This window comes from Mus pahari, chromosome 4, assembly GCF_900095145.1.
Source record: "Mus pahari chromosome 4, PAHARI_EIJ_v1.1, whole genome shotgun sequence".
Classification (NCBI taxonomy): domain Eukaryota; kingdom Metazoa; phylum Chordata; class Mammalia; order Rodentia; family Muridae; genus Mus; species Mus pahari.
In genome coordinates, this window is record NC_034593.1 from 70485905 (window position 1) to 70509527 (window position 23623).

Genomic DNA, 23623 nt, shown 5'->3' on the forward strand with positions numbered 1-23623 from the left:
CGTGGTGGTACATGCCTTTAATCCCAGCCCTCGGGAGGTAGAGGCAGGCGGATTTCTGAGTTTGAGGCCAGCCTGGTCTACAAAGTAAGTTCCAGGACAGCCAGGGCTACACAGAGAAATCCTGTCTCGAAAAACAAAACAAACAAACAAACAAAATAAAAATTGTATTTGATACTATTACCTCCTACTTGAATCTTCTCTTTGTCAAGTCGCCCTGGCTGTGCTGGAGTTCACTCTGTAGACCAAGCTGGCCTCGAACTCAGAAATCCGCCCGCCTCTGCCTCCCAAGGGCTGGGATTAAAAGCATGTGCCACCACTGCCTGGCTCCACCGTTCTTTAAATACTTCATTATCTATGAAGTATTTCCCCTCGGACTTATTTCTTGATCAACACCTCTCCATCAGCTCTACGCATCTTAAGAGCAACGGCTCTCAACCCTCCTAATGCTGTGACCCTTTAATACAGTTCCTTGTTTTGTGGTGATCCCTAACCATAAAGTTATTTAGTTGCTACATCATAACTGTTATTTTGTATCTGATATGCAGAATACCTAATATTGGACCCCATATGAGAGCCACTCTCTTGGAGACTTCTCAGTCACGCTGACACCCTTATGGACAAGACAAAGAGTGAGACACAAACTAATGGGCTACAGGCGCATCAGCAGAGCCAGCCTCTGCAAATGTGCTCTCAGCTTAAAGAATAAAGAACTCTTCCTCCATGTGCTTTTCTCCATCATTCCAGTGTTTTAAACTACAATATATACACATCTATGCACACACACACACACACACACACACACACACACACACTGCCTCCTCATAATGACAAAAGAGGAAAAAGAAAGATAAACTTGTGGGTCTTGCTAATAGAGGGTGTATTCATCTCTGGCTACAGTTCATATCAACTTCTTCCCACTTCAAACACAAGCCAATGATTTCTCATATTCTCTACTAATAAATTCCACCCACTCTCTGTTTTATAATCTGCCTTTTCTTGGAACAAAGACCATGTGTGAACTGGGGATTCTCAACTAGCTTTGAGCCTTATAACCTATGGGCATATAAATGTACCACACAGGTCTTAAAATTCAGGGCTTGTCTGTCTGTGACTGCTGGTATAATCTCCCTGACCTTGTTACCCGCAGCAGTAGAGGTAAGGTTCAGTTACAGGGTTAGAACTGAGACCAGGGAAGCTGGTCGCTGCGGCACATGCCTATAAGCCCAGCACTAGGGAGACTGAGGCAGGAAGATCAGGGATCAGCACGGGTTACATCATCAGTTCCATGCCCGCTTGGGCTAATGGCTCGAGAATCAAAACAAGCCTGATGTGGGTTCATACATGTAACCCCAGAACTTGGGAGATGAAGGTAATAGGATCAGGTGTTCAAGGTCATCCTTGGCTACATAGCCAGTCAGAGGCTATTTGTGTCAGAAACAAAAACAACAACAATCAAACAAAACAAAAGCACCCCTCTCTTGAGACTCTCACGCCCACAGGTATCAACGGTGCAGGCCATGGCTGCTCTAGAGCAACATGTCTTACTTGGTACTTTGGTAGCTGCTCCTTAGCGTGCTGTGAAGATCCTCCAAAGCCATGAGAAGAGCTGCTGCCGCTGCTGCTGCTGCTGCTGACACTGCTGCTTTCCTGACAGCATCTGGCTGACATTTTAATAGGAACATCCTCTGCTTTCTGGGTTAAGAGAGGCAGGCAAGGTAAAGGATCATCTAGTGTACCAGGCTTTATCAGCATGCTTTAGCAAGTGGGAATTTGTTGAAACATTCAGGTGCCTGAATTGCATTAAAACCAAAATCTTTGTTCAATTGTTCTTTATAATAAAAATATTCCTGGGCATCTGGGATATTTGGGAAGGAGATACTACCCAGAAAATGGTGGTGTGTGTGTGTACACTGAGACATGGAGATAGATAATAGACATGTCACTCTCTTTAAGTAATTCAAGTATCAGTATCTACATTTAAATTTATACCAAGAAGCCATAAACAAATACTGCTCTCTGTTCTGGTTTTTGGACTTCGGTACTATATAGTCCTAATGTATATAGTCCTATTGTATATAGTCCTAATGTATATAGTCCTAATGTATATAGTCCTAATGTATGGAGCTCATGAGCAGAAAGATGACCACTAATGTTCAAAATTTTACCAACTAAATGCCACTAAGAAAGAAACCTATTAGCCTGGACATGCAGGCTTGTGTTTTTCATACTCTTTCTAGCATTCCTGGTGCAGCAGGAAAGAAAAGCACCAGGACAGAGCTGTGAGAGATGAGGGCCAAACCCTGGGACAGGAGCAACCGTGAACCATGGAGCATGTGATGGGAACCTGGTCCTCAAAGGTCAGAGGTAACAGGATCACCTACTCCATACTCCCTCACATGCTCACTTCCAAGTTTTATTGAGAGTGACCCTCACCCACCCCAGAATAGAACTCTCCCTACAGAAGCCTTCGTGAGAACCAACTTCTACTGAATTCCCTTTTCTGTTCTTTCTTTTGTTTTCCTTTCTTTTCTCTTCTTTCTGTCTTTGTGTCTGTCTGTCCTTCTGTCTGTCTCTTTCATAGCATGTGCTAGGGAACCCATGAGTGCAATAGCAGTTTATCTAATCTCCAGTGTGACAGTCACACTGGTGGTCTAAAGCTCATGCTTGCAGTCATGTGCGGTTCAATCCCATGATGCTTTGTGCTTATCAAGCAGATGTGGTTGAGGAGGGGTTTTACTGGAAAAGGAATGTAAAGGAAACATAAGATGTGCTGGTCCACAGCAGCACTCCAGCAGTGATGGAATCTGAAGTTGTATAGGGTTAATCCCGAGCATCCTGTATTCTCTCAACAAGCTCTTCAGCTCCAGCTGTTACTTAATACCACTTAAGCCAGAAACAGCCTCCCAGAGGGCTGAAGGCTGGTGACAGGAAGTCCCACCGGACTGCAGAGCATAGCACCATGACCTGTAGTTGGAAACAGCACCTGATACAGTAAGAAGGCTACCAACTAGACTCTCCTGTAGCCCTCTACAAGCTACAAAATGTTCCGGAGCTTAAGCTGCTTATTTAATGTAATGAGTACTTCAAAGAAAGCCTACATCAGGATTACCAAGTTATCCCTGCTCAGAGGTCTGCTGGCTCCAGTTCCCTATGAAGTCACTTCCCCCTCTACCTCTGCCACCGGCAGCCGCTCCAGCGATGGAGGGAGAGTGCTCAGCTAAGCCATCTGTCAGAAGCATTTGGAGAGAGCCATCTCCTTCCTGTCCAGCAAAGAATCAGGTGCTGGCTCACCTAAGCCTCGCATCCCAGTGTACCATTAAAGCAACCGTGAATCACCTGCCCGTCCTCCGCTTTCTCTGCTGCCCACCTAATACGGCCATTCACTAGTGTGACAACCGGCTGACTGGCAGAATTCTGTAAGTACAGTGCTACCACCCAGCTCGGCTGCCTTCGACCTAACATTTCCTTCCTGCAAACAAAGGTTCTTATCAGAGTCTGGAAAACAAGGACCAGTGAGATGGCTCAGCAGGTAAAAGTACCTGGGTTTAACCCCTGGGACTCACAGGTGGAAGGAGAGAGAGACCAGTGCCACAAAGCTGTCCTCTGACCTCCACACACAGGCAGTAGCAGGCGCAGGCACACTCCCACAAAATCATTTTTAACAAATCAAAATGAGGCTGGAAAACAGCTCACTAGCCTTTTTGAATCAAAGGCCATGTTATAACTGTTCATTTACTTAACCACAAATTCTACAGACTACCAGATTTTGGTCAGTATGGGTAGCAAGCAATTAAATGAGAAGAGTAAGTATCAGTGGGTTTATTTAATTTGTAAGCATCTGAGCAATACTGAACTGAAGCGAATGGTCCAGCCATGGCGATGAGAGGCATCTTGGGAGACCGGGGAGGGCAAAGTTCTTTGGTATTATTTTTTCCTTTCCTAGTCTGGCCCAAAGCGGTAAAGATCTTTCTTGTCTTTACTCTGCATCCCAAGTCCTTCCCACCTCCCACCATCCCCTTCCCTACAACAGGGAAATTAATGAACAATTCCTTGGTCAGAAGGGGCAAGACAGCAGTGAACATTAGTCTATTAAGGCTTTTCAGTAAGGAAGCGTTTTAATTTTGACCTTCTGCTATATAATACCTTTTATTTATTTTAGGTTTTGAAAAACGGCTTTACTACATAGCCCAGGCTAGCCCCAAATCACCGTTCTTCTGCCTCAGCATACCTAGTGCTGGATTATAAGCATGAGCCACACTTGGCACCTTTTACTATCTATGAGAAAATCTGAACAGAACGACCTTCTTGTCTGGCAAATATGTTAGAACTTAATGAGTCTCAGCAGTTTATTTTCTTACTATGCTTGATGCTTACAAAAGTCTACTAGATTACAATTGCCAGCAAATGTATCTTTCTCGATGTCAATGGTCCACTGTTGGTCTGCCATAATTGCTTGTTAAGTTTCAGTTGTGTCGCAGACACAGGCCTGCCTGCTGTGGTGCATCCCTGCAGGCAGCGCACAACAGAGCAGAGAGATTTGGAAGCCAATCAGCATTTCACACCTGAGCTGCCGCCTCCTCCATCTTCTGAACGGCTCTGGAGTCAAACATGACTTGTCTGCCTCTCCTCTCACAGTCCTGGTAAACTAGCAGGCGAATGTCACTCAAGTCAAACTCCGAACACGACCAACTGTGGATTCAAAAGAGAGAGAAGCTGGATTATCTGCAACGCTTGGTGTGACCACAGGCAAATAAATACAATTCCAGTCAACGTGCTCAGAAACTGGCTGCGCAAATGCTGGCAATTCTCGTGCCAACAGTGGCAAGGCTGCCCTAATCATAAATCACTGGAGAGAAAGCACTGCCTTCCACAGTCAGTGTGGATACAAATGGCAGAAAGAAGTTGCAAGGACACACAAGAGAGGGCTAAGTGGGATGCCTGGGTTCTGAAGACAGCGCCCAGTTAAAGGAGCGCCTGTGCCTCTGTGGCGGCCATCCTCTCTCACGGGGAGCTGGCAGCAGTTATTATGTTACCCTAGCTTGTCTGGCTTGATACTGAGGCTCTGAAAGCAAACGCATTTGCTAGCCATGATGATTAGCAGAAAGGGCAACACAGTTTGCTCCCAAGCAAAGGATGTTAAGAAGAAAACGCAGGTTTATGCAGCAGGAAAGAATTCCATCAGAAAGCAGAAACTAGAGAACTATTTACAGAGTGTGCTTTCAGCACATCCTTGGCAATCCATTCAACACAAATTTAGTCTGCATTGTATTCGAGGCTCTCTAGTAGGTGCAAGGGAATCAATAATTAATCAAAGCGACTGGATGCTTGCCCTCGTGAAGAAGGCTTAGTGGGGATATTACTAACCTAATAGTTACATATAAATATATAACTACAAAGTGTCTGAAGGTCAAAAGGGAAACTAAAGGATACAAAAGAGTATCTGAGCCTGGCATAGTGACTCACATCTATAAGCTCAGTCCTCAGGAGTCTAAGGCTGCAGAGCTAGACCATCCTGGTTACACAGCAAGACCTAGGCTCCCACACGGCGAGATTCAAGGAGAGAGGCACAGAAGTCACTGAGGACTTAAGTCAACTTTAAGCCAGATGTGAAGAATGACCAGTTGATGTGAACACCACGAAGCAGCAGAGCAGCACAGGAAAGGGAGGGAGGAACGGCAGGGAGAGCTGCCCCATGAGGTCAGCGAGCTGGGGGATGGGACCAGACAGGATAAGCTCTGAACACAAAGAGCAGCCAAGGAAAGCAGATGATAAGATCAGATAGCTGACTGCCCTAAGAAAAGCAGACAGTGGGAGTGGAGTGGAAGGCACAGGGAGCCAGGCCCCTCACAGCTGCAGGGACCAGCCGCAGAGGTAGGGAAGCCGCAGAGGTAGGGAAGCCGCAGAGGTAGGGAGAGACAGCTTAGAGCGGAGTCTAAAAGACCTGCCTGAAGCAGAAGGGTACCAACTGCTCAGGAAGACTCTGCTGTTGGATCCAGGGAGGACACTGAAGGGATGGGTAACAAATGGATAAAGGAGGGAACACTGAAAACCTTCACAGGAGACCATGTAAATATAGTCAGGGACAGCCAGATTCAAACCCCAAGGCTTTCCCCTTCCGTTTTGCCAATGGACTATCAATGTACAACGGCCAACCTCACAAACTTGCTTGGTGGATTAAGTAAAACACGTAAAGGGCTTCACACAAGCTTGCCACACACACAAGCTCCAGAAGCTATGCGCTCCCTCCCAGGACTGAGAAGCCGGTGCCTTTGGTCCTTCCCCATTTCAAACAATGGCAGTTAATTTGAGGCATGTTCTCTGAGGGCAGCAGATTTATTCTCTTAAACCTCAGCTAGGCAGCCAGGGTTCAAGGTATGACCGATGAGACATGCCACATGACCCCAAGCTGACGGATGAGTGGGAGCCACTTACAGTCCAACCTACACATCATGACCCCAGGAGTGACCAAGTTACTGTGAAGAAAAGCGGAAGTGCAGCAGAGTGAGAAGAGGCTGCTAGCGCTCAGCCCAGCTGACCCGATGTGAATGCAACATTCTTGTAGATGTCTGTCAAAGCCAGGGCTGATGACTAGGACCCACACTGCCGAATTTTAGAGGCCATTAAAACTCGCTCTGGCTGGGTGAGGTGGTATATGCCTTTGATGCCAACACAGAGGCTGGCAGATGTCTGTGAGTTCCAGGCCATCCTGGTCTACACAGTGACCTCCAGGACAGCCAAGGCTACATAATAGAGACCCTGTCTCAAAAACAAAATAAAACAAACCCAAAACAACAACAAAACTTCCCACTGAAATGTATGTTAAAGCCACAAAGGCGGGGAGTTGGACAGATGGCTCAGTGGTTAAGAACACTGACTGCTCTTAGTTCCTGAGTTTAATTCCCCACAACCACATGATGGCTCACAATGGGTTCAAAGCCCTCTTCTGGAGTGTTTGGAGAGAGTGACAGTGTACTCTCATACATAAAATAAATAAATATTGAAGAAGGAAGAGAAGGAGGAGGAGGCTGGAATACAACTCAGTAGGAAGGTGCTTGCTTAACATTTACAAAAGCTCTGAGATCCCTCCCAGAACCGTAAAACAAACAGTATATAGGGTAAAGTCATTACACGTGAAAAACCAACCACCAAAGCTTAATCACAAAGCATGGCAGCATAGCCTTCATGCCGCATCGCGTCGGAAAGCGAGGCAGGCAGAGTCCTAGTTTGATAACTACCTGTCTACTGAGTATGCTTCGGCCACTGTGATGAGACCGTGTTTCAAAAAGGAAGATGAAGAAGAGGAAGAGGTGGAGGGGACGGAGAAAGAGGAAGAGGGGGAGACAGGGAGGGGGCAGGAAGGCAGGCAGGCAGAAAGAGACTTAGTCTCATAGTATCTTGTACAGTTTGAATTTGCTCATAAAATTACATTCTGCCAAAATGGCAAAGTTTACAAAGCAATCCTTGAGGACTATCAGTTAGGCTAAAGATAACATTTCTAGAATGATTCAAATTCAATAATGATCATAATACGTTATTAAATTCATATTCTTTTTAAATTAAAAAAGACAGGAGCTTGGTGTGGTGGTATTTAGCTATAACTACAGCACTTTAGAGGTAGAAGGATTTCAAATCTGAGGTCAGCCTAGGTCCTATAGTGACTTCCAGATCTGTCTGGACTGCAGAGTAAGTGAGACTCTGTCTTTTAAAAGAAAATAGAGGAAGAAGAGAAAGGTAGGTGTGTGTGTGTGTGTGTGTGTATGTGTGTATCTTGGAATCTCAGAATATCCAACCTTTTTTTTTTAACCCAAACTTGAAGTAGTTCATAAAAAGGAGAAAAACCTCTATTCTTCTTTCTCCCATATGAATTTTATTTTGGTTTAATACTCAATTGTTATTTTGACGTTTGCCATCTGGAATATACCTAGGGAAAACTACAGCCACGTATGGCAATGAGATTCTTTGGAATAAGACAGGGCTGGAGCTAGCCTCAGCTCTGCCTGATTCATAGCCTGGGGTGGGTCTCTGTAGGAAGAGAGAATCTACAGAAAGAAGATAGCATCGGCCGATCCCACACGGGCAGAAAGAGAAAACCCGCTCCCTCAAGTTGTCCTCTGCCCTCAACTTATGTGCCTTGGTATGCACATACACATACACAAACACTAAACATACGTTTAAAAGGTGTTAAGAAAAACTTTAAACTTTATGATGCCATTTGTTTGGTTAGAATGCCCTATTTTTCAGATCCTACACCAAGAGTTCAAAGCATGTAACCAAAGCATGGATTTATTTCCCTGAAAGGTGGTAATAAGAATAATGCAAAGGACATGAGGTATAGAAAACATGTCTGCTTGAAGGATATTATGTATTATAAACCTACACTGGGGAGGCTGAGGCAGGAAGATTCAAGGTCAGCCCGGGCTATAGAAAAAGGTCCTGTTGCAAAAATAAATTGAAACCAAAGTCACACTAAAAAGATTAAATAAGATATATACCATGTATTATAACAAAACTATGTGATGACTACAGGCATGTTCTCCTATCCCCAAAGTTCTCCCAAAGATGTGCTGAGGTCCTAATGAGTTAGACCTTGTCTAGATGTGAGGAGTTAGGAGATGTACAAGTTAAGGTGTGACCATGCTGAAGTAGGATGGGTTTGAACCTCGTGAGTTCAGCTCTTTTAAGAGTGAGACTTGTGCACAGACACGGGGACTGAAGAACAAGTTCTGCCCCTGAATATACAGTGCAAACAACAAGGCAAATGGTGTCCTTCACATTCTTGGGGGCACTGGGTATGTCTACTGCTGAACAGTTATGTGCCAAATGAGGTTTTGAATTATATATTTTAAATACTCAGCCAAAGAATGTTGATTTTTTTCTAAATGATGATGTGCTGACTCCAAGTTTCCAGAAAGGAAATGGCAGGGTCTTAGGCAGAGAGCTGACCTCAGGCAAGAACATTCTCAGGACAGAGGTAATACTATCTCGGGCAGAGGTTCAGAACCTGTGGATCAAGACCCCATTGGCAAACCTCTATAGTCAAAAAATATTTACATTACAATTCATAACAGTGGCAAAATTATATGTAGCAAAAAAATAATGTTATGGTCATTGTCAGCATAAGATGAGGAACTGTATTAAAGAGTAGCAGGAAGGTTGAGAACCATTGCTCTAGCATATCCATGGTTTCAAGGAGGAACACTTCCCAGGGAACACATGGTCATTATGTACTTTATGGCACATAATCTGTTATGTCCCAGAAGACCAGTTCCATTCCTTGTGTTTACTGTTACAATAAGAAGAAAAGCAGTGGTACAAGTTATAACCATGCCAGAAGCCACACTCTGTGGTGCCCTTGATGGTCTCAATATAAGGAAGCAGTACTATGTAGCCAAAGTAAACACATATGAAGAATTTCAAGGCAGTCTTGTGATCCAGCAATGTCAATATTTAAAGAGTCAGGTATGACAGGGAACTTTAAACAATCTATGAAAATGTTAAGTAGAGCAAAACTAAGCAAGTATGGTTGTACATACCCATAATCATGCCCATAACCCCAACACTCAGAAGGCTGAGACAGGAGGATCACCAGGTCCCGACCACCTGGGCAACACGGTGAGACCCTGTATCAAAGTAGCTGTAATAGAACAACAGAAACGCACAGATACTCATCGATTTACTAGGTAATTCCTGCCTGTGCACTGTGCGTCCTGTGGTGTCCCAGGTACTGGAACAGGTGGTGAGTGGATCGTGAGCTCTGTTGCTGTAAAACCTACTGTATCATAAGGACACAGCCCAGCTGCTCTTAAATACATTCTTTGTTTACAACCCTCACAAGCTCCCTCCTCTCACTCCTAAGTCAGTTTCTAAATACAAATAGAAATCTCTCAAAAGTTTAATGGGGGCATGGCAGCACACATCAGTAATCAATCCAAAGACTCTATGTTTGCGGCAGCAGCGACAGCTCATCTTTTCGGCACAAAATGTTCACCATTTCCCAACCAGCAGCAAGCTATTTCTTTCAAGGAAAGCAAACAAAGAGGAAATGGAGATGGCAGTAACAGATCTGCAGTGCATGTAACAGAGGTCCTGATATCAGTGCTCACAGCAGTAGACAGTGTCACCTGTCAAAAACAACTTTCTCATTATCTTTTCTTATGTGCGTATGAATGGGTTCACTCCTGGAGGCCAGAAGGAGTTAGAGCCCCTCTAGCTGAAGTTACAGGCAGTTGTAGGTAGCATAATATGGGTGATGGGACTCAAACTCTGGTCCTCTGCAAGAGCAATGGGTGCTCATAGCACACCACAGAGCCATCATTCCTGCTCAGCAGCTCTTACCCAGAGCTCTGCCATTTTAGAAAAGTACTAACTCTGGCATTGAGCTTCCCCCAACCTGGTGCCTTATGTGACTTACAAGTTTGTAAAAAAGACAGATTAAGCACAAAAGCAACTTCTGTGAAGCATAATTTATAACCAATTCAGATACACAATCCCTTAGCAGAATTCTTGAGTGCCAGATGTTTGAGAGTTTAGATTTTTTTTTTTAAGATTTTAGAAAGATGCATATGCTACATATTATATAATACATCCTCCACAGTGTGGGAGGAAACCAAACTCCCAAATCAAATCACAACAGCCCAAGTGATGAATACCTAAATACAAATATTAGATGGATACTAAGTACAAATATTATACATAGTTTCATATCAGTTCAGATCACTTGTAGATTTTTCAGACATTTTAGGATTTGGGGAATGCAGGATAAAGGAATGAAGAATCATTGATAGTTACTCACTACACCTAAAGATAAGACCAAAAGGATGCATAAACTTGCAGGTCTCAACCATTTCCTGGGCATAACTGATCCCTATTTTTTTAAAAAATTTTTATTAGATATTTTCTTTATTTACGTTTCAAATGCTATCCTGAAAGTCCCCTATACCCTCCCCCTGCCCTGCTCCCCTACCTACTCACTCCCACTTCTTGGCCCTGGCATTCCCCTGTATGGGGCAAATAAAGTTTGCAAGACCAAGGGGCCTCTCTTCCCAATGATGGCCAACTAGGCCATCTTCTGCTACATATGCAGCTAGAAACACAAGCTCTGGAAATACTGATTAGTTCATATTGTTGTTCCACCTATAGGGTTGCAGACCTCTTCAGCTCCTTGGGTAATTTCTCTAGCTCCTCCATTGGTGGTCCTGTGTTCCATCCTATAGATGACTGTGAGCATCCACTTCTGTATTTGCCAGGCACTGGCATAGCCTCACAGGAGACTCTGGAAATTAGTCTGGCGGTTCCTCAGAAAATTGGACATAGTACTACCAACAGATCCAGCAATACCTCTCCTGAGCATATACCCAGAATATATTCCAACTGGTAATAAGGACACATGCTCCACTATGTTCATAGCAGCCTTATTTATAATAGCCAGAAGCTGGAAAGAACCCAGATGTCCNTCAACAGAGGAATGGATACAGAAAATGTGGTACATTTACACCAATGGAGTACTACTCAGCTATTAAAAACAATGAATTTATGAAATTCTTAGGCAAATGGATGTATCTGGAGGATATCATCTTGAGTGAGGTAACCCAATCACAAAAGAAGTCACTTGATATGCACTTTATTATTAGCCCAGAAACCTAGAAAACCCAAGATACAATTTCCAAAACACAAGAAAATCAAGAAGGAAGACCAACGCGTGGATACTTCATTCCTCCCTAAAATAGGGAATAAAGCACCCATAGAAGGAGCTGCAGAGACAAAGTTTGGAGCTAAGACGAAAGGATGGACCATCCAGAGACTGCCCCACTCTGGGGTCCATCCCATAATCAGCCACCAAACGCAGACACTATTGCATATGCCAGCAAGATTTTGCTGAAAGGACCCTGATCCCTATTCAAAGATGCCAGCCAAAGGTTTATGTTAAGGAAGTTGTTCCTCTGAGCTCATTTCCCATTCCCCAATCCTGAAGCAATTATATAAATGGTAGCAAAGGTCACACACTAAAACACGCCTAAGTCCATAAATAATCTGTTTGCACAGTAGCAACAGAACAGTATAGTGTGTATCACAGTGCAGCCTGAGATTTGGGAACTCATAAAAGGAACCATCAAGCACAGAAGACAGTTTATTCTGGCTTTTTTGAACTCAGGGTCACATCAGGTAAACTTGGAAAGAGACAGCACTGTCTGTGAAGCACTCACAGAACCACCAGCCACACTCAGGGGCCACCTTGCACAGAAAACATCAGAACACTGCCCTGGATGTCAGAAGGCCTGGGGCCAAGAGTCAGCCCTCCTCATGACATCTTACTCCAACATTTCTACTCCTATAGAATAATGGAGTGGCCTAAAATCATCCCACCTAACCCTCCCTTTGCTTACGAGCATAACTGAATGTGTATGGGATAACTGGAATAGATGGCTGTGCAAGGAACGCAACCTTACTGAACTAGTCTATACTACCTCATGGTATTCCTTACCATTCCATATGTAATCTACACCTTAAAAACCATACTTTTAAAACATCTATTTTCTTCTTATGTGCATGTGTGCCTGGGTGCATGCATGTAAGTAAGTGTATGCAGGTGCTCAAGGAGGCTGGGAGAGGCCAGGCATTAGGTTCCCTGGAACTGGAGTTACAGATGCTTGTGAGCCACCAATGTCGGTGCTGGGAACCAAATCTGGGTGCTCTTAACCACTGGGGCATCTTTCCAATTAAAAAAAAAAAAAAAAAAGGCTAAACATCTCCAAAGAGCAGAAATGTGTGTGAGCCTGAGTGTGTGTGTGTGTGTGTGTGTGTGTGTGTGTGTGTGTACGCATGCACGCACACGCATGTGTCTGTCTGAACCTAGAGAAGCCTCTGGAAGGCTAGGTCCTAGGACATAGGCAGGGGAAGACTGGTAGTGCAACACACATAGAAACAACTGCCTAACATTTTTAGAATTGACAAACAGGTTTACAGAACTCATCTCAGTCAACTTTCACAAACAAACACATAAACGTAACAAAAACAATGCATGAAAAAATATGTATCAACAAAGAACAAAAAATCATCTGAACTCAGCCAGATGTGGTGGCTCAAGCCTGCAATCTCAGCACTGAGGAAGCTCAAGTAAAATTTGGGGTTAGCCAAGGCTATACACAGTGAGGTCCAGGGCAGGCAGGATTACATAGAAAGACTGTATCAAAACAACAACAACAAAACAACAACAAAACAACAAAATCAACCAACTAAAGAAACAAACAACTATTCGGCTGGAAAGATGGCTCAGTGGTTAGGAGCACTTGCTCTTGCAGAAGACCTGAATTCAGTTCTCAGTACCCACACAGTGACTCACAACCAACTTGAGTTCTGGGGCATGGTGTCTTCTCAGGCACCAGGCATGCGCAGTACTGCACACAAATGCAGGCAAACACGTATATACCTAAGACAAGATTAATATTTAATATATGTTTTAATTTTAAAAAGAAAGCACAATTTCAGAAATAGACTAGAGATGTGATTGGGCACTTCACACAGAGAACAGGCAGCAAGGAAAGTGTTCCACATCTTCTATCATGAGAGCAGTGCACATCAGCCCAGCACAGTGTTTCAGAGGCAAGAGGAGTACTACAAGTTCAGGTTAGCCTGGTCTACATAGTGAGTTCCAGGTCAGCCAGAGTCAAGTCCCTCCCTGTCTCAGAAACAAAACAAAAGGAATGACCCAGGAAAACGCAAATCAGAAGTGAGGGATCAACCGCAAATCTAGTAGAGTGAACAAAATCTAGAACACAGTCCATCTCAATGTTGGTTTCTCATGCATTGCAAGAGGTAGAATCACTCTGGGAGATAACCTGGCATATCCTTACCAACTGGAGCACATCCTTCTCATATGATCCACCACTGAGCTTCTTGCTATTTAACCAAAGGAGATAAAACACACATGCAAAACTCTGTCCACAGATGCTTACAGTAGCTTCACCGATGAACTGCAAACACTTGGATTGGAATTGACCAAGTTGTTCACCAGGTAAGAAAATAGCCAACAGATGCTTCCAAGCTAAAGAGAACTGAACTATCAAGCCGTGACTAGACATGCAGTAACTTTCAATGGGTATCTCTAAGTGAAGGGATCCAATGTGAAAAGGTTGTCTGTTGTACGATTCTAATCGAGTGACATTCTGAGGAAGATTGTTTCTATTTAGGAGACAGATGAAGCTGATTTCCAGGACGCTGAGATTACACTAAGTCTCACCTGACAAAACTAACAATGCATAACACTGAGTGAACTCAAATATGAACTGGCTCTGGGTAATAATGTGCTATTATGTAAACGCCACCGCAGGAAGAACGTCCCCAGTGTGTGGAGACAGACAAGGTGATTTCTGGAACTCTGTATGTTCTGCTTAGGTTTGCCCTGTGGTTCAGTGTGGTTTTGGAGTTCCTTTACACTCAGGTCACCATCAGGGCTTGCTGCTCTCTGTCCACCACGTAACCAGCTTCTGAAAAGAACGAAATAGTAGGACAGGCTCAAGATGAGACTGACTCACAGAAGCAATGAGAACAGGAGAGCCAGGAACTGTGGAGCAGTCCAGCAGGCAACAAAGCTCAACACAGGAAATGGAACAGGAACAAACGCTTCAGCGGCTGCCCAATGGCTGGCCTGCAGATTGCAGGGACGAAGGGCCACTGTCACTCTGGCCTGGGATTACTAACAAGTGCCCAGCTATCATCGATGCTTATCAAAATAAGTCCCAGACAAAACTTATGTCAGTCATCTGCTTCTGTGACAATCCCTAGATGTGCACTGCTCTGACTCTCTCTTAGTAATGGATGAGTCCAAGAAGAGAGGAAAACTTCCCGAAACTGTTACAGTATTAAATTCCCACAGCATTCCTTCTGTGTTCCCTTAGCCTTAGATTACATCAGCAAATCAGAATCACCCACCAGTGGGAATTTACTCTACAGTCAGTAAGAGAATTCCTCATTGAACATAAACAGTGAACTGGGAAGGAGCATGAGGAGGGCAGAACTTGGCTGTGTTCAACACTGACAGAGGAGTCACACCCAGCAGTCACAAACCCGTGATGGCCAGCTCTTTGGCTGTGGTTTTCATTTGTTTGCTTGTGTTGTGTTTTGTCTCCCTTCTCCATTCAACCTGTCCAACTAACACATTTCCTATTAAGCAGAATGTTTTTCACAGTTTCCATGTGCAGCACATAGTGAAAAATACTTCCCACGCCTGAAGCCTACACTTTTCTTTTAAGGGCCTTTTACAAAAATCTAAGGAACTGTGAAGTTGGCCACCTTAGTATCTGTCTTTAAATCTACAAGTGGCTTTGCATCAGTCATCTTCCATACCAGGGGCCACTTATCTCCTCAACAGTTCACTAAAGAAAACTAGTTAAGCCACATCTGACAACCTGCAGCTTTTCCTTTTAAAATGGTTTTCACCCAGTGGCTCCTCTCCCTGCCGTGCTGCCGATCACAGTGTGGTATGGTTTGGCACTGGGGACAGACCCTGGGCATAGCCCAGGCGCAGAACCAGCTCTACCTGAGTTCCTCCCAGCCCCCACGACGTATGGTTCAATTTCTTCTGAACTCAGACTTGCAGACCTGAAACTGCAAAGCACAATTGGCTCTGAAGTGTTTATTTCAGTTCCTCTCTACACCGATGACAAGACAAGGCCGGGCCAACCTCCCTCTTAGGTTTGAGGGAGTATTTCTCATATATAACTGGCACACATTCCCAAGATCCCTCGGGAACAATTCTATGGCCTTCTCAGAGTTTTCAGGAAAAAAATGAAAAATTAAAAATCAGCAGCTTTGCTACAATCTACACTTAAAGAAAGAGGTTAGAAATGACTATTTGAAAACTATACCACATACCCTGCATACTGCAAATTTACCAGATTTCAATTGAGTTCTTAGGAAAGAATTCTTTATTAGCAAACCATGATTGTGGAATTCCATGAACTGTTGTCATTACAGAAACACAGGAATAAGAAGTGAAGATAGAGAGGCCGGCTTCTATACCTATGAGCCACAGTGAGATGCCAGGATGTGCTTTCTCCACTGGGCTGCTGTCAGCACTGGCAGTCCCCAGCCCAATGCTACCTATGTACACCACATGACTGTTGTACTCATTGGATCTTTCCTTTTTCACATAATTGGAAAATCATGAGACAAAAGTAAGTAAATAAAAAGCCTCAGCTTATCAATATGCTCAACTCAGACCTGAAACAAATAACGTAAGGTGCGTAAGTGTAAAAGTGAACTGTACATTTCTCTGACTGCCACACAACTTCAGTCAACAGTGAGCAGTTCAGGGCCAGATCCCAACTGTGCGAGCTCTTGCCAATAATGTAAAATTACCACTGGGTTAGTCAAGACTCTAAAATGAATTCTGCAAGCCAGCACAACACAGTAAGTAACAAATATATGCATATACATAAACAGACAGATACATACATACATACATACATACATACATACATACATCGATTGATTTCCTTTTATTTATGTCTGTGTGGCTCTCAAGTATCGTGTGTGTGTGTGTGTGTGTGTGTGTGTGTGTGTGTGTGTGTGTGTGTACGCATCCCATAGCATCATTTCAAGGTCAGAAGACACTTTGTGGGGAGTCTGTGCCCTCCTTCCACTATGAGAGCTACAGCTTGGACTCAGGCTGTGAGATCCACAGCAAGCACCTTTATCTGCTGAGCCATCTTACCAGCCCACACATGCATTTTTAAGGTTGAAGGAAGGGGAACAGAGCAGACAAGGCAACTGGTCTGACCTGAAATGAATTCCAGTGAATTTCAAACACACATTATCCTGGGTGGGGCAAGATACTTGTGTTCTGGAGGCAACCCAAACTGCCCCTGGAGGAAACGAACTAGGCACTGAACCACTGAGTTCCCCTGACCACTGAGTCAGACATGAACACAGAAGATAGCAGCACACTTGTGCTGTGGATGACACAGTCAACACGTGTCAATCAGACTAAAGTGGCTCACACTGATGTGAGCAGAGTCAGACTGGTGGACAGAGGTAAGACATGTTCAACTGGCTCCTGACTGCTATGAGATGGTGCCAACAAAGCTGGTATTAACTGAGTGCAGCTAGATCATTCTGAATACATTTCTGTTTTTACCATAAAGTCATTATTGCACAAAACTCAAATACAGAAAATATATCTTTAATCCTTTCAGCACTAGGAATGAACATTTTGAAAAAGTTAAAGGGGAAAAAACAGGTCGCAAAGCATTCTATGATATTTAAAGTAGTATGTAGGTGAAAACTATTAAAGTCATAACAAAAGAAGTTTATTAAAAGTTTGAAAACCACTCTCTCACACAGTTTTTTTTTTTTTTAACAAATTTTAAAGAAATTGCCATGATCCAGATTATTATTCTTTGTGGATGGCCACCCCAAATAACATCTTGGGGATTTGGAATTCTAGAAGAATAAAAAAACAGAAGGAAAAATGTCCTAACGATACAGTTTTTAACTCCCAGAGAAGACTCTTTAAGACAACCTGAGCCTACCCCAAAGCTCAGCAGTAGCATGCCGTAGTCAGTGCTGGGGTTGACTCCCAGAGGTGGAGCTCTACTACCCCACCACTCAACCCTTCTTTCCTGATAGAAGCAGAAAAGAGCACACATACCAAAGTGACATCCTCAGAGTTCTAATGATCCACATCCTTCATTAACCTCTTGCTCTATGAACAGGTGCCTTTGGAAGAGCAGACAGCATGTGAGCCACTCTTGGGAAATGACTGCTTCAATTAAGTTCCACTACTAGAGAAATTCTTCCTAAGTAGATAAAGGGGCTGGGAGAGATGGCTCTATGGTTAAGAGCATTGGTTGCTCTTCCAGAGGGTCCAGGTTCAATTCCCAGAAACCATGAGGTGGCTCAGAACCATCTTTAATTCCAGTTCTAGAAGATCTGACGTCCTCTGGCCTTCCTGGCACCAGGCATGTAAGTGGTGCACAGAAATACAAGCAGACAAAACAACTTATACATATAAAATAAATACATCTTTAAAAAGTATATAAAGTAACCAGAAAGAATATAAGTACGACAGGTCCAACTGTGTTCCTTATGGCTAAGCCCGCTATTCAAGTTAGTTTGTCATATGCATCCTTCTCATGAAAGGCATTTTCCAGAGTAGAACCAGGTTCTCCCTCAGCAGCTGGCTTCAGCACTCCCACAGCTGGCCTACCACAAAGCAGATCCCCAGTCCTTGCCTGTCCTCTGGTCCTCTGTGTGCTAAGTTAAAGCTCAGAGCTTTACCTTTCGCCTTATAAGGCTCAGGGTTCCAAACGAGGACACAATCGATTCCATACAAATTGGCCCCAGCAGAGGTAATGAAAACTTAAGAAGGTAAGATGGTGACAGACTCCTAAGAGCCACTACAGATACTTGTGCCTACATCTTTTCTACAGAGGGAAGGACTTGTTTCTACAGGTCACCAATAACTATATTTCTCCTACGTAAAGCATTCTTGAAAACATAATTCAAATCAGTAAGACTTCTTAGAGTCCAGTAAGGTTAGTATTTTCCAGACTGAAACAGAACTAAACAGTCATACCTGTGGTTGAGCACTGTGGAATTTGTGTCGCGTCCTCCTCTGGCACATTTTGGAATCTTTGCACATACAAGTGTCTTGAAAATCCTCCCAGCACCAGAAGTGGCATCAGTCAGACATCTGGCTGACTCCTGTTGGCCTATTGGCCAATTTGTACTGTTTGCTGTACCACCACACATCTCCTGAGGGCATAGATGCTCTTCAGTTGATCCTGACCGTCAGTGTGGACTAGACCACTCTGGAAAGTTCCTTCATTATCTGAGGGATATTCCGCAGTGACGTGCAGCAGCTCCAGTCTAAAGATCATCTCACTCCAAGCACAGCACGTGAACCTAGCTACTACTAACTTCCTCTTTTACGAGCTTAAAAAAAGGGACATTCATTCATCATGCAAATGAAGCCCAGGATGACTTCTAGAAGCGGATGTGCTCTCAGTAAACCCATAATAAAGTAGACAAGAACAAATCCCTCCCTGCTTTTCCTATGCCTGCACTCTAGTGCACGCAACAGGTCCAGCAGCGTGCACTGACTCACACCATCTGCATCCCAAGCTGAGTTTACGCGCAGCCCTGCCTTCACTAGTCACGAGCCCAGCTCATGTGGCTCTGGGTAAACCTTCAGCTGCAAGGTTGCTCTGACATTGGCCGCACCACCCTCTTAATGGTTCTCATGTGAGTATGTATCAGCTGACAGCTCCTACCACAACCTTGCAAAACTCTGTTCACAGTGAGTGAAGGATGGCTACCCACAACAGTTGAAAGGAGATCTTATTATGTAGAAGGAGACATGTGTGGGATGAGAAGCAGAGTTGGGGCACACTCTGGCCATGGTGTGAGTGGAGACGGGGGAACGTAATGATAATGAGAGGCAACTAATGGTAAAAGCTTCCTAACTCTTGCATGTGAATTCCTGGGCATATTCAAGCTGAGAAAGCCCTGAACAGAACCTGAGCCCTAGAACAGTTCTGTCTTCTGACATCAACATAGCTCACCTGGATATGGGAATGTTACGAGATAAATTTGAGCTGGTGATCCATGAAGGAAGAGTTTTCCTTTAAGAATAAAACCCACAGGTCCCCTAAACACAGGCCAAGGCTAGAAACCAACAGCAGAGTGATACCAATTCCTTTTGCCTGGAATTGGGTTGAAGAAAGTACCACTCGGCCCATCCCTAAGGTGAGGTGAGCCATTGGCTGGCTCTATGGTCTTAGTCCTAAAAGTATCTTTATAAATTACCCCCTAATTTAAGGTAAGGAAAACCAGGAATGCCAGGCCCAGGCCTCAGTTGATTTAAGACACTTTACATGCTGTACATGGGACTGGAACCTGCCCCCCCCCCTCCATGAACTTTAAAAAAAAAAAAAAAAAAGACTTCCCAAGTTTCAGATTGCAACACACCTATGACAATGAATTGTCTTCTCTGTGGCAATTGCTAAATTGATGGTGTCAAGACAGACCTAGATTAGGAGAGAACGAATTCCTTTTTGCAGGAAGTTTTGACCCCCGGCCACAAACTGGCCACGGGTTCTTTTTTACCTTTCAACTGTCTAAAATAACTCAAAAAATAAAAAAATAAATAAATAAACAAAAAACAGGGAACATCCAAATATTATGAAAATTAGTTCCAGTTTAAGGGACAGGACAGCTTGAGGACACAAATGGCCTACTAAAGAACCAATCAGCGTCTCCCAGTTATCTGATGCTCAGACTAAACTTGTAGAAGAAATGAGAGGACAGGCTCAAGACTGACAGGATAATGCTTTAAATATGGCATAAACTGCAGGGGTGGGTGGGAAGTGTGGGTGGGAGGATGGCACGCACCTTTAATCCTAGCACTGGGAAACAGGCAGGTGGATCTCTGTGAGTTCAAGGCCAGCCTAGGTTACAAATCGAGTCCAGGACAGCCAGGGTTTCTTACACAGAGAAACTCTGCCTCAAACAAGCAAACAACAAAAAGGGCTCAAATCCTGAATTCTATACAGTCGTGTCAGGGAAATGCATCTCACTTTTTGTATAAAAAAATGAACCTGAGGGCTGATTTGGTTTGGCTAGCATGCCTGGGGCCTGACATTGAGTCCCCAGCACCTCACAAACTGAGAGTGGCAAACCACATTAAGTCTCAGCACTAGGGAGGTAGAGACAGTCTGAGACCAGCCTGAGGTACATGAGACGATCCTAAAAAAAATAGTAATAATAAAATAAATGATATTTTGGCTTAAAACTTCAATCTGTACTTAACTAGTATATAAGGAAGGATCATAAAACGCTTTTTTTTTTTTTAAAGAGGGGAGGGCTACTAAGATAGAACCCAGGGATTTATACACACTAGGCAAGTATTCTAACCATTGTGTTATACCGCCAGGTTTCATGAAATTCTTTTTCAACATTACACACATACTTAGTAGTTTAGCCACAAAACTGTTATTTCCAAAGTAATTCCAAATAATGTCACAAATACACCTATTTTATCCCTTACCCAAGATCCACATACATATAATTTAAAACAAGAATAACAGACAAAAACAGGCATGCTTACAGATGACATTTGGATGATAAGGATCTGACTATACCTGGTTGGGATTCTCTCAAACAGAAACTAAAGGAACTGCACTCCTGAGACTCACTCCCTTAAACAGTAACTGTCTGTCCCCAATGGGAGTCTTCCATATGACCCAGGCCCCTGTCCTCTGAATCCTTCAATAATAACTTTAAGCACACCTTTAATACCTACTACATGCTTAGTTTTCTATAGTATGCTGTAGGATGTTTAGTAGATTGCAAACTCTTGGCATATGAAAAGTGGCATATGTATAGACACTTCTGAGTGGCTTACCATATTTGGATTAAAGCTTTGATACAAATCTACCTGCAACAAGCAGTATGCCTCTGTGGCAGTCTGATGTCTGGGACACTGCACAACCTCCCCCTGCCCCAAAGGTCCCACAGAGGCTTCCAGATCCTGTGGTCATTCCAATCAATATGACTCACATCATATCTTATGAGAAAGGACATCGAAACTTAACAAAAAATGTGAAAGCAACATTTCCTCTCTACATTTCCTCTCTTACTATGTTCCTTAATCTTTAATTCTGTAGTTCAAAATCTGATGAAATAAACAGAATACAAAAACCACACTATCATACTTAACTTTGAAGTCTCTTCTCTACCCCAAATTGTCTCATATTTAAATATGTCTTCAACTTTCTGCAATAAATGAAAAACAACTGTATCACCACTGTATCTTTCTGAGACATGAGAGCGCTCCCAGGGCAGACAGAGGTAAGGAAAGGAATACTGAGATCTCCTGAGCCCAGCACTGCTCTGTTTAAATCATCGTCCTCCTGAAATGGAACGAGCCGCGTACACAGGTCCTCACCCTGTGGCGTGTAATCACGCTGGGTACTCTACTCAAATGCTAAAACCACACATACCACAATTATCACCAGTTTTATTTGTAGCCCTACTCGTGGGCCTTCCCCATCTTCCTCACAAAGCTCACCCTCACATTACAGAAAAGAGAGAGTACCTAAAATCATCCGCAGTCACTGACTAGACCCTGCAGCTCAGCACACTGCCTGCAACCGCTGCTGCCTCAGCTGGCTGGGTCATACCACAGCAAACTTCCAATGTTAGGAGGCAGGGCCAGAGAGTACTGAGGTGTGATGAAGCCCTGCAATATCTGAAAGAAATGGATACAGGTTACAGTTTTTGGTGATGGGGTTGACCCGGGACCTCACAAATGCTACAGAAGTGCTACTCCTAACACAGGCCCCGCTCTCAGTGGTTTAAACTGCTGTTGCACTGTTTCCATTCACAAATCCCAGGCTCTGAAGCGGTCGGTCCTACAGAACAGCAAGTTTCTATCAATGAATGGTGTATCACTCAGATAGCAACACTACTTAATGTGCCTACTACCTGTAATAAGAATCTCTGACTGTCCACTGCACTGTTTCCTGTCATACATGGAGTCTTCTCCAAAACCATTCAGTCCACCGCTGCAGGACCACCTCCACTCTAAGACTGGACACCAGGGGACTGTGAGTTTCCACACCTGATGTAGAGTAAGAAGAATTCAAGGCAGGAGAGCCTCAGGTTAAGCACTGGTGCATTTCCATATCTCTCTAACCTCACACTGCAAAAGGGGAAGCAGTGTTCACAATACATTATACATAATGAAAACCCAACTCAAAAGCCACAACTGAGGACCGGGTTAGAGAAGACAACAAAAACCTAAAACCTGGTCCAGCCCCTGTAGTGTCCCCACATCTAATAACCCACTTAAACAACCCTTCTCTACCAATTCACCTTATCATCACAAGAAACAAACAAAACCGCAGGCCACAGTATCACATCCAACCCTTTACTGTGTCCTTCTCTCGTCCATCTCCAGACAACTGATGCCATAGCTGTGATTTTTCAAAATGTGGTGTCTAAGAGCAGACTTGAGAGTATTAAAAGGTGCTGTTTCTTGATCTCAATATTGGAGATCTAAGCATTGACTAAGTAAAATATGTAATTTTCTGTATATTATAACTCAGAATGCAGTGTATTGGAATTTTAAAAAGGAACACCAGGTGTGGTAGCACACATCTGTTGTCCCAGCACTTGAGAGGGGAGTGGCAGGAGGGTCAGACAGTCAAGGCTATGGCTGTAGAGATGGCTCAGCCAGTAAAGCTCTTGCTGGGCAAGGATGAGTGCCTGAGCTCCATTCTCAGCATCCTCATAAAGCCAGGCACAGCAATGCGTGCCTGAAACCTCAGCACTGAGGAAACACATGGGGAGACAGACGCCCAGGCCTTACTGGCCTACCCAAAACAAGGCAGAGAGTGACTGAGAAAGACATCTGAATGTGTGCACACACACATAAAACCAGTTCAAGGTCATCCTGGGCTACAAAGCAAGTACATATGATTGTCAGCAAGGATCTTGAGTTACATAAGACCCTGTCTCAAGAAAAAACAAGACCCAACCAACACTCATGGCCCAGACCTGTAATCCCAGCACCCCAGAGGTAGTAGAGGCAAGAGTTCAAGGCCATCCTCAGTTACATAGC

The 23623-nt window shown here is 43.8% G+C and overlaps 1 protein-coding gene across 6 annotated transcripts in view; it reads right to left on the reverse strand.

The window, feature by feature from the left end:
• Fnip2 (folliculin interacting protein 2) overlaps window positions 1–23623 on the reverse strand; it is a 102689-nt gene that overhangs the window by 50225 nt on the left and 28841 nt on the right. For 3 of the 6 annotated variants that reach the window (XM_029537252.1, XM_021195957.2, XM_029537253.1), the window contains exons 1-3: window positions 18575–19102; window positions 4563–4689; window positions 1546–1692 (exon numbers count right to left, since the gene is read on the reverse strand). In XM_029537252.1, coding sequence (XP_029393112.1) covers window positions 1546–1692; window positions 4563–4689; window positions 18575–18750 — 450 coding nt within the window. In that variant the 5' untranslated portion in view covers window positions 18751–19102. Of the gene's footprint in view, window positions 1–1545; window positions 1693–4562; window positions 4690–18574; window positions 19103–23623 lie in introns of those variants that run through there. The other 3 variants (XM_029537251.1, XM_029537254.1, XM_021195958.2) reach the window with 1 other exon arrangement.